This window comes from Leucopleurus acutus (assembly GCF_964270905.1).
Source record: "Leucopleurus acutus genome assembly, chromosome: 2".
Lineage (NCBI taxonomy): Eukaryota > Metazoa > Chordata > Mammalia > Artiodactyla > Delphinidae > Leucopleurus > Leucopleurus acutus.
Window position 1 is genome coordinate 119,336,866 of NC_139143.1, and position 11,133 is coordinate 119,347,998.

Below are 11,133 nucleotides of genomic sequence, written 5' to 3' on the forward strand. Positions count from 1 at the left end.
TGGGAGTAAGCTAAGTCTTGGATTTGGTTTCTCTTTCCGTTAAGAGAACAAGGTTTTCCTTTTTTTAAAAAAAAAAAAAGTTATTTATTTATTTATTTATTTTGGGTTGCATTGGGTCTTCATTGCTGCACGTGGGCTTTCTCTAGTTGCATTGAGCCGCGGCTACTTTTCGTTGTGGTGCACGGGCTTTGCTTGCTGCAGAGCATTGGCTCTAGGTACACAGGCTCAGTAGTTGTGGCTTAGTTGCTCCGCGGCACATGGGATCTTCCCAGACCAGGGAATTAGACCCATGTCCCCTGCGTTGGCAGGCGGATTCTCAACAACTGAGCCACCAGGGAAGTCCCAAGAACAAGGTTTTCTTGGAATACTGTTTCTTTTAATAAATTTATTTATTTTATGCACTTATTTTCGGCTGCATCGGGTCTTCGTTGCTGCGTGCGGGCTTTCTCTAGTTGCAGCGAGCAGGGGCTAGTCTTTGTTGCAGTGCGCGGGCTTCTCATTGTGGTGGCTTCTCTTGTTGCGGAGCACGGGCTCTGGGCACGTGGGCTTTAGTAGTTGTGGTGTGTGGACTCAGTAGTTGTGGCTCGTGGGCTCTAGAGCGCAGGCTCAGTAGTTGTGGTGCATGAGCTTAGTTGCTCCGCGGCATGTGGGATCTTCCCGGACCAGGGCTCAAATTCGTGTCCCCTGCATTGGCAGACGGATTCTTAACCACTGTGCCACCAGGGAAGTCCCTGGAATGCCGTTTCTGATAACATATTGTGTGAGTTTCTTTGCCTTTAAGTGATCTGTATTTGCTTTTGAGATCTCTTGTAACTTTGGTTAACAAATAAGTATTGTCTCACAGTGACCAATGACCTTATTTGATCAAGTGTTGAAACTTTTTGAGAAACTTCCCAAATATCAAATTTTAATCAAAGTTCTTTTGACTTTCAGCTAACTTTGGGATGTTTTGGAGGGCCCCTGCGGCATCTCAGAGAGAAATATTTAACCAGTATTATTTGGTATGTTAAATTACATAGAGAGCATTATCACACGAGCGATTAACCTACTTAAGATATACTGTATAGATGAATGTTATTAACACAGACATTCTAAAAATTATATAGTTTCTGGAATTTGGATATGTCCTGGTCTAATGCTATAGTTCTAGTTGTCATCTTAAAATGTTGTCTGTCGCTTCTTTATGGATTACACTGTAATAAGATGTTTAACCATGCCTTTTAAGTCTTGTCATTTATAGACAGTTATCCTTGTACTCTGATGCTGTTACAAAAGTGCTTCCTCTTCAAGAAGATTGGGTCAGGCTTCCCTGGTGGCGCAGTGGTTGAGAGTCCACCTGCCGATGCAGGGGACATGGGTTCGTGCCCCGGTCCGGGAAGATCCCACATGCCGCGGAGCGGCTGGGCCCGTGAGCCATGGCCACTGAGCCTGTGCATCCAGAACCTGTGCTCCACAATGGGAGAGGCCACAACAGTGAGAGGCCCGCATACCGCAAAAAAAAAAAAAAAAAAAAAAAAGTGGGCCATGGCTCTATTCCTGGAAATCCTCACCCCTCCCCCAAAACAGCTAGAATACTCCTCCCACTCATTAGCCTACGAAATTACCCACCCCTATAAAAACTGACAATCCCCATATCCTGGTGCCTTTCACCTTCTGAGATGGCCCACACTGTCTATGGAGTGTGCTTCTTTCTCTTAAAAAAAAAAAAAAAAAAGATTCCAAAGCTTTGCTTTATGTTAAGATAGTGATTTAAATCTGACAGAACTTAAAATTCCTGTGATCTAGTACTGATTATGTCTCTACGAAATCCTATCAGACTCCACTAATTGTTCTAATGGTATCAAAATTAAAAGATTATATTCTGGGACACACAATCTTTCAAATCAAATTATTTCCACATATTACTTCCTATATAAATTTTTTACAACAATTAAAACAAAATGTGATTTGTCATTTTAACCATCTCAAACGCTATTTTAAATACATTAGTACTTTAAGGAAACATTAAATATTTCTATTTCTGTATCTATCCAAAGGCTCTTTCTGACATTGTACTACTATTAGTCTCAATTATGAACCTAACAAAGCACAACTCAACTTCTTTATTAGATAAGAATTAATGGTAATAATCTATATTAAATACAGCATACTGGCATTCATTAACTAGTATGCCAACTGGGAGACTACAATTTTCAATTTTTCTGGATGCATTAAAAACTTGATATTCTAACTCAGAACAAATTTTTCATTAAGTGAACTCAAGATAGAGCAATCAAGACCTGCTTTACTATTATCCTAAATTAAACTGCCCCCTATAGTATTCCTTCTAAAGGAACAGCAAACAAGCCGTGTTTTGAGCTACAATTTCCTTTGTCATTACTGACTGTATCAATACTAAAGACCAAATCCTGGCTGGCCAGAGACAAAGTGGCCTGGCATGTATAGATGAGCCCTTAGGAATTAAAATTGGGAGAAGAACTCAAGATTCAAGTATGTAGTTAGTAGATACTGAAGCAAAATGAATGTATAAAGGGAAGTCATGAAGCAGTATCATATCCATGAAGCAAGCCCATGTTATGAGAAAGCTGTAATTATTTGTAAACCACAACAGAAAAAGAGATAAAGACTAGAGAGAATGACTGATTGAACCAGTAGTGAGATGCCGGCTGAGGAGATACATAGGTAATTCATGTTTATAGCTAAGCACTAAAGAAAAGAGTCAATTTTTTTTTGCTGTTGAGGTCCCTAACCTTGCATCTACTCCTATTGGGGTCCGACGATGGGGAAGCGGGCTGCGGATGGGCCGCCCGTTGGACAAACTTGGGTCACTTAGGGATGCGTCTCTAAGGGGACAGGGTGCCAGTGACTCAAGCCCGTATTTCTAGCTCTTACGCCTCGGTAAGGCTCTCCCCTTCCCTTCCCTCAACCTCTGCCGCCAACTCCGTCAGGAAAACAGGAACCGCCTCGTCGTCCCGCCACCAGGCCTTTTACAAAGTCCCTCAATATCTGACTTCTCTCACCGGTCCCCTCGGGTCTTGGAGGATAACGACAAGCTCTTTCCTTACCTCTCCCAAATCATCCTCTCCAGAGAGGGAGAGAGGAGAGGATGGGTGTCTGGTCGCGTTAGCATCCCGCAGCGGCCGCGCCCACCATCCGCTCCGCCCCTTCTCGCTCCCAGCTCTCCCCTCACCCCCCTGAGGCTCGGGCTCCCGCCCGAGTGAGGAGCTGAAACAGAAGGCGGAGAAGGGCGCGCATGCGCGCCGCGGGTGGAGCCACGGGGCAAAGAACCGGAAACTTAGAGACAAAGTTCCGAGCCCCGCCCCCCGCTCAGCAGACCCGCCGCCCCGCCGTCCCGCCGTCTGGCCCTGAGGACCCACCACCGATCCACCGACGGATTGCCGATCTGCCCAGCTCTCGCGTGCGCCATGTCTGGTTCCTCCAGCGTCGCCGCTATGAAGAAAGTGGTTCAACAACTCCGGCTGGAGGCCGGGCTCAACCGCGTGAAGGTGAGCGGGGGCGGACGGCTGAGGGGGAGGGGAGGGCGGGGGAGGTGGCGGGGGGAATCCGGCTGGTGAGCTGGCGCGGCGGGCGAGGCTCGCGTCCGGCTCTCGCCACCCCTAGGGAGGACGCGCTCTCGGCGGTGGCGATCTCGGCGTCCAGCTTTAGAAAAGTAGCGGCGCGGGTCGGCGCTGTGGTTTGGGGGGCAGGTTAGTGTGCCCTTCCGCCCCAAGACTTTCCAAGGCGAGCTGGCCCTGGCTTGAACAGCGGCTTTCCGCATTCCGGTCCTCCTCTCCGTCTCCCTCCCGCCGTAGTGACTCCGCGGCCGTGCTCGCCAACAGCTGTTCCTCCGCGCGCAGTCCGCACCCTTCCCGGCCCTCTCGACCAGCTCCTCTGTTTTTTGTCACCCGACGGGGTTTTATCCGACTTTTGATTCAGAAGTATTTTTTCTTTGCATTTCAGAACTTTCCCAAATCCACTCCCTTTAGTAGTAGAGTCTTACTTCCAGCTCCTCTCATTCACCGAACACACACTTGAAAACGAATTCTTGCATAACTTTAAAGAAGCCTGTTTTGGAAACGTTCGCAATGTCTAAGGTTACCACTGGTGCCCTGTACAGCCTCGTACAAAGCGTGCATTTCGTATTTGTTTGGCACCGTTTGCTGTGTTGTGACTTTGGGTATATCTACTGGTCCGCGCGTACCCGAAAAAGTAATTAGGGTGGACCAGTTTTATTTATTTTGGCATCTGTTTAGCATTGATCTTGTCCTGGGGTATTTACTTTGGGGAAAAAGCCTTTTGTGTCTGGTGATATAACAACCTGACGTTCAAGTGCTATTTCGAGTTTCCTGATTTTTTAAATCCTGCGTGGATTGGCTTCTTTCTGGTGCGGGTCAGTTTACGTGTGAAACACTTGTAATTAAAAAAGAAACAGAGAAGAGTATAAAGCATGCACTCTGTTGAAAGAAAAAGCCAGTTTCCAAGATGATTTGATTCTGTACTCATTAGGCTAGTTTTTACTTCCCCCTGAAATGTTTTGTGGAGTAAGATGGTCTCCTATTTACCCATTTCCTTAAGTAGAAATGTCAGGGACCTAGTTTACTCAGTTGTGGTCATCTCGGGAGGGAAGGGAAATTCCCATCAGTCTTGGGGTGGGATTCTCCTCTCTTCCTGTCCTTTAAGTGTTGTAAACTCCATTGCTGTCTCGAATCCATTTCTCTAATCTCCAGATTCTTACCTCATTCCAGTGATTTATGGTTAGTCTTGGCTGGATTTAACTTTGAAATCACTATCTTATCATTCAGGCGTGTCTTTATCATAGATTGGAGTGGCCCGGGAAAGAAAAAAATGGGGGGAGGGGAAAAATGCTGGTTGAAAGCAGAAAGTGTTAAGTAGGGGTATTTAGCCCTAATCTCCAAAGAAAATGAGTTGAAGTCCTCAGGCTCACGCTTTACCATGAAAACTCTAGCCCCTCCAATAACTCCCCAGCATGATGCCTTCCTCCTATTCTTAGGAGGGTTTTCGTCGGAATCATTAAAGGCACCACAAGTGATTTGGTTTTATTTAGAAATCTGTCTGATGCCAGGGCTGTGTGTAGCAAGGAGAGGAGGCATTACACCTTGGGACTTTAAATGAGCTTTTCATTAGACATGTTGCAAAATGTGGTTAGTTCAATTTCATTTTTGTTTCTGTTTTACCCATGACTCTATGCTAGATGCTTTTGTAGTGATATTTTACTTTCGAATTACCACACCTTTACTTTTTAAGCCTTCATGTTTGAGTAGTTGATAGAAATTATCACAAATGCTTGACAGACTCTCCCACTGTTTGGTAACCATACACTTAACCCAGGGCACTTTTGAAAGAGGGCGCTGATTATTATGCCAGGATTATAGGGTTTCAGCCTCCTGGATGGTGATTATTACAGTGCCATAGGGGCTAGAAGCTTGTTAGAGTTTTAAGCCTTTGTGTCCATTTTCCCACTGATTGGAATTGTCACTGATCATTTTCTCACTGATGGTCACTTGGCTGGATCTCTTGTCACTGAGATCTCAATTTAAATGTCACCTCCTCAAAGACACTTTCTCTTAGGTCCTGATCTAAAAAAACACTTGTTTTTCTGCAGAGCACCTTGTCTCTTTTCATCTGAACTGTTAGCTAGCTCCATAACAGCAGGGATCTGGCTGTTCTTACATATTCTCAGTCCCTAAAATTATATTTGGCACATAGAGTTGATGAGAAGTTTGTGAAAGGGAGTTAAGCTGGCGCCTACCTACACTTTAGGCAGATAATTAACACATCCTTTACTGCTGGTTAATGTGAATGAATGAAACCATGTTATACAACAGTGAAAAATTATACCACCATTCCCCCACTGTAGCTACACCTTTTAGGGGAGCAGGGTACCCATTTGTTATAGTACTTGGTACCAGGAATTTATAAACTGTTTACTTACACAGTTGCTAAATAAATTCATGGAACTCATTACCCTGGATTGGTATATAAGCCAAACTTATAAATTAGATTCCAAGAAGAGTTTAGATTCATCTCATGATGATGGATCCTTTTATCAGGTTAATGTCTGGGGTACAGCTGTCATGTGCAGAAGTTCTTTGTAGAGAGCATTTGTGATGCCCTAAGCTCCCTTTCAAAGGCTAAATATTACCCAGCCAGACTGGACACCTGTTCTCACCCTCCTTAAGGGAAGTTAAAACAATAAAATAAATTATTATCTTCTCCATCTTCTTAAACCTCAATTCAAGAGTTAGGATATTGTATGTATTTGAGGCATCCTTTAGTCATTCATGTTATATATCTGAACTATTCAGTTTATTGTTTTGGTGTCCTGTATCACACCTTACCAGAATATATACAAATAGTAGATGTTTAAGTGATACATGATATAAAGTTATTTTAACTATGAACCCACAGAAGTTCCTAAGTCCTGTTTAAATGGCTTTGCATACATATATGAAAATTATTAAATCACATTTAAGGCATACACAGTTTCATAAAGGCAGGCTGCTTGGTAAAGTTGTTAAACTGAAGTTTGCTAATCAGCCTTTCAGTCACATGACCCTGAGCAGAAACTGTCACTGTCCAGTTTTGTAACATTAAACAGCTGATGGTACATATACCAAAACAATAAACTGAATGGTTCAGATTTTGAACATGATCTTCACTCAGAGTAGCATTTTCCCATTTCCCATACTGCTTTCAAGACAGAGTGATAGTTTACTAGCATTTTAACACTTTTTAACCTATAATATCCTGAGTACTGCTTTTAATAAAAGACAAGATGTTGAGTACCCTCAAGGTTACACTAGAACAACCTATTTATTAATAAACTAGCAGGATGTGCTGTGCTTTACAAATAAACAGAATTGTACTGTTCATACTTATTTACATGCAGTGTTTTAAGTATAAAAGCTCAGTATATGACTGTTGAGCTTCAATTAGTATATTTCTTTTTTGAGTTAAGAGAGGTGTTTATTGGCAGGTATTTTTGAAGATTTGAGAAAAACTTCATTAAAACATTGTCACCACCTCCCACCCACTTCCCCCACCCTTTGTTATATACAGGTTTCGCAGGCAGCTGCAGATTTGAAACAATTCTGTCTGCAGAATGCTCAACATGACCCCCTGCTGACTGGAGTATCTTCAAGTACAAATCCCTTCAGACCTCAGAAAGTCTGTTCCTTTTTGTAGTAAAATGAATCTTTGCAAGGTAAGTTTCCTTAAATTAAAACAACAAAGCCCCACACAGTAGGGATAACTAGTCAGGTCTCTTTCTTTGCAGCACTTATAAGTTGAGCAAAATCATCCCATACACTTTTGTTTGGCACTTAGAGTTTCCAGTCTTTGTTTTGTGAGGATTGATGAAATTTGCTGATTTAGTAGTCATAAAGACTAATTGTTTCTATTTTACCATAAAGGATTAAGTAGAGGATTTAATAACCATAAAGAGGATATAGGAGTTACTAGAAAATTTCACTGCTGTGACAAGTCATGTTACCTTTTATAGCATTGGCCTAATGGTGTATTCTGATGCCCCCAAATACTAGTTTAGTTTTATTTTTGTGTATCTAGCAAATATTTAGACATTGGACTACCCTGGCTGGTCCAGTGGTTAAGACTCCGTGCTTCCAATGCACAGGTTTGATCCCTGGTCTGGAAACTAAGATCCCACATGCTGTGCGGCCAAAAAAAAAGAGGATAAATCAGTAAATAACAGCACATTATTAAAAAAAAAATTAAACATTAAAAAAAAATCTGCAGTGTTCATGGTGGTGGCTTTTGAAGTACTATCAACTGATTTGGATTAATGATGATCTAATAGACCAGCATAGCAAATAATTGGGAGTTGTGAATGCAAGAGAAACTGAAGAGATAGCCGAATAAGCTCACATGGTGTTGGCATTTGGACTGGGGAACAACAGGTTTTAATTTTTTTGTTGTTAGGTAAAGATAAAATGAGAGAAGTGAAGTATATATGTTCATGGTGGTAGACAGTGGATTGGTTTTCAGAGGATTAAGAAACTAAATTTTGGGCTGGTTTAAAGCATACTTTTATATGTTAACGTGTAACTTACAGAACAAATGTCAGTGTATGCAAAAACATATGTCAATCCAAAAGAGATGTGACAAGAAAACATGATGTGGATAATTGAAAATGTAATCCAAGGGTACTACCTTCATAAATCCATAGGACTTTTGTCAGAGCGTTTACTCATATTGACCTACGAGAAGCAAACTTAAATAGTGCTTCAAAAAAAAAAGACTGTGTATGGCACACACCATCTACAGACATTCTGACTCCTCCAAGTGCAGGAAGCTGCTTCCTAAAATACCATGTTACACAGTTGTGCCCTCCCTAATTAAACTTTGTAGACTTGGGAGTGTCCAGGAAGTTTGTATAAGTACATGTTTCCAGTAAATACAATGATTGGTTGAATTGGTTAAGATTTTCGAAACACAGGGAAAAAAAAAAAACCCCGCCTTTGAGTTTAAGGGAAGTAATTCTTTTTAAGTCTAGCACCTTCATATTTAACAGGTTAAAAGTCGTTTGTTCCTGGCAGTATTAATTCTTCATGGCAGTTTTGGGAAATTTCATATTTTTACGGTTCCTCTTGTATTCTCTTCACAAAGTGTTTATTTTCATTTAAAATACTGTTAAGCCTGGCTTCTTAATTGGCTGTTAATAGTTTCATTTCATAGGAGTCTGCAGATAAGTGTTTAATGAGTTGCTCAAGGTTAAAATATGGTTGGGATAAGAATCTAGATTTCAAAGTAAAATAATGGCTGTTAATTCTGGCAGTATAATAAGCCCTTAGCTTTGTGGATATTATGATTTGAAACACTTTTGGCTAGGAAAAGAATATTTGGATGTAAAAGCATTTCTTCTCAAACTTGAAAGTAGGCCTGGGATGTTATGCTGATGTTGGCTGTCCTAGGCACACTGAGTGGCATGGATGCAAAGAGTCTGTATTTAAGTCTTTATACTCATAGCTTTTAAAAATATATATATTTATATAATTTTTTTAAAAGCATAGATAATTTAGCAACAGATAGTACAAGGTATTAAAATAGAAGTTATCATGATCCACATACCTAGAAATAACCACTGTTAATAGATACTTCCTTTTAAGAGAAAAAAACAATCATTGAAAAATAGTGAGCATAGTATGCACAGTTTTTTTCTACACTTGAATTTTCTTATTTCATTTAATAGTCTTTGTAAGTTCCCTGGTGGTCTAGAGGTTAGGATTTGGTGCTCTCATTTAATAGTCCTTGTAAATGTGGTTGTACTATAAGTTAAATTATACTTCATCGAATATTGAGGTTTCCAAATCTGAGGATACACTGAGGCGAAGATCTTGGTACCCATTGTATACTTTACCCATTTCTTTAAGATAAATTCCCAGAAGTAACAATAAGGAATGACATTTAAAATGTAATAACCTTGAAAACTGCCAAATTAAACTTTGCTATTCCACCTGGAGCTTAAGAGTACTTTTTTGCTGAGCCCTTGCCAAACAGATCTCAGATTCTTTGCTACTTTCTTCTGCCTATCTCATTTTTGTAATTTGCACTGATTAACTGAGGCTACACATTGTTATTTTCAACACTGATTTTGTTTATGCTTCTTTAACATTTTTGTAATGAAGTAATAACAGAAATTTTTAACTAAGTATAAAAAACCAGGTGTCTCCTCTGCTGAATTAAATGGTTTACCTTTTTTTTTTTTTGGTTGCTCTGTGTGGCTTGTGGGATCTCAGTTCCCAGATCAGGGATTGAACCCTGGCCCTTGGCAGTGAAAGCCCCAAGTCCTAACCACTGGACTGCCAGGGTTCCCAACTTTCAAGAAATAAAAGATACTTTTCCTACCTTTCCATATAGATGACTTAACCTGAAGTTGTTATGCCCCTGTTTTTACTTTTTATATATATTTATTGTTTTATAGTTTTAAAACATAGGTATTATTTTTAAGGAACAGCTATTACTGCATTACTTTTGAGATTTGTGTTAATCCATAGATTGTTTTGTCGTTTTAATTGCTGTATAGTATTCTGTCATGTGTATGAACCTTAGTTTATTTATCCATTGGCTTATTGAGTTGCATTTAGGCTACTTCCAGTCCTCTGCTGTTAAACCATTACTATAGTCAATATCCATGTACACATTTCTCTTTGTATATAGGTTTATGTGGGTAGATAGAAGGGATTGCATCTTGCTCTCCTCGATACTATTGCTCATTTCCTAGAGGTGTTCAGATATTTCTCAACTTCAGAGATTTTTATATTAACCTTTTTAAAAATTCAGATCCAGAGTGTATTTTGGCAATGATATTGTCAAGTCAAACTTTAAGTCTGTTTATTTCTAAACCCTAAGTTACATATACTTGAGAGTGGTTATAAATCATAAGTTATATATATATATACTTGAGAGTGGTTAAGAGAAAGTTACATTTTACACCACAGGCATTTTCTATCCTGTTTCTCATTTTTTTCCCTAGAAACCCTGTGATGTCTGTTTGTTTGTTTTTTCTTTTTTAAACAGGCTTAGTTTAATTGAAAGCATTTTATAAGCTGACATTCAGATGAATACCTTAAATGTAATGTAAGATGTACTGCTATTCAGAAAAAAAGCTATTGTTCTTATGATACTTTACCCTAATTCACTGGGGTTTTTTTGTTTTTTCATTTCAGGTTTTTAAACCACTTTTCATAAACCGGTGAATATTCAAAGGAAAGCTAAATCTGAAGCCTGTACAAAAGCCTGTCTCTATAACATGTGCCATACTATACAAACTTCTACTTTTGTCAGTCTACCTCTCTGAATATTCATGAATTTCTGTTTCACAAGGGTAATTATTTTATATACACTGGTGGCAGCATACAATAAAATACTTAGTATAAAAGTTTTTGGATTAATTACTGGTATTAAATATACTATGTATAATATTAATTTGTTTTGAACACCTAAGAACAAAATGACAATTTCCCCATCATCTTTAAGGGGTTAAAATTTTTAGTGTTTGTTCCAGCAGCTCATCTCACATAACTTTATGCCATACATTTGCAAGACTGTTAGAGAATTAAAGGTAAGTTGCAAATTTGTTCTTTTAAGGTCAGG

General features: G+C 39.8%; 1 protein-coding gene across 1 annotated transcript; it reads left to right on the plus strand.

The window, feature by feature from the left end:
- The first annotated feature begins 3,319 nt into the window (after positions 1-3,319).
- GNG5 (G protein subunit gamma 5) lies at positions 3,320-10,921 on the plus strand. The gene is made up of 3 exons (XM_082833281.1): positions 3,320-3,506; positions 7,081-7,225; positions 10,707-10,921. The coding sequence occupies exons 1-2, from the start codon at positions 3,426-3,428 to the stop codon at positions 7,204-7,206; spliced, it is 207 nt and encodes a 68-aa protein (XP_082689407.1). The 5' UTR covers positions 3,320-3,425; the 3' UTR covers positions 7,207-7,225; positions 10,707-10,921.
- The last annotated feature ends 212 nt before the right edge of the window (positions 10,922-11,133 follow it).

Coding starts and splice junctions, on each gene's coding strand:
- GNG5 (XM_082833281.1), top strand. CDS start 3,426: ATGTCTGGTTCCTCCAGCGTCGCCGCTATGAAGAAAGTGGTTCAACAA. Junction 3,507..7,080: donor CCGGGCTCAACCGCGTGAAG/GTGAGCGGGGGC, acceptor TGTTATATACAG/GTTTCGCAGGCAGCTGCAGA.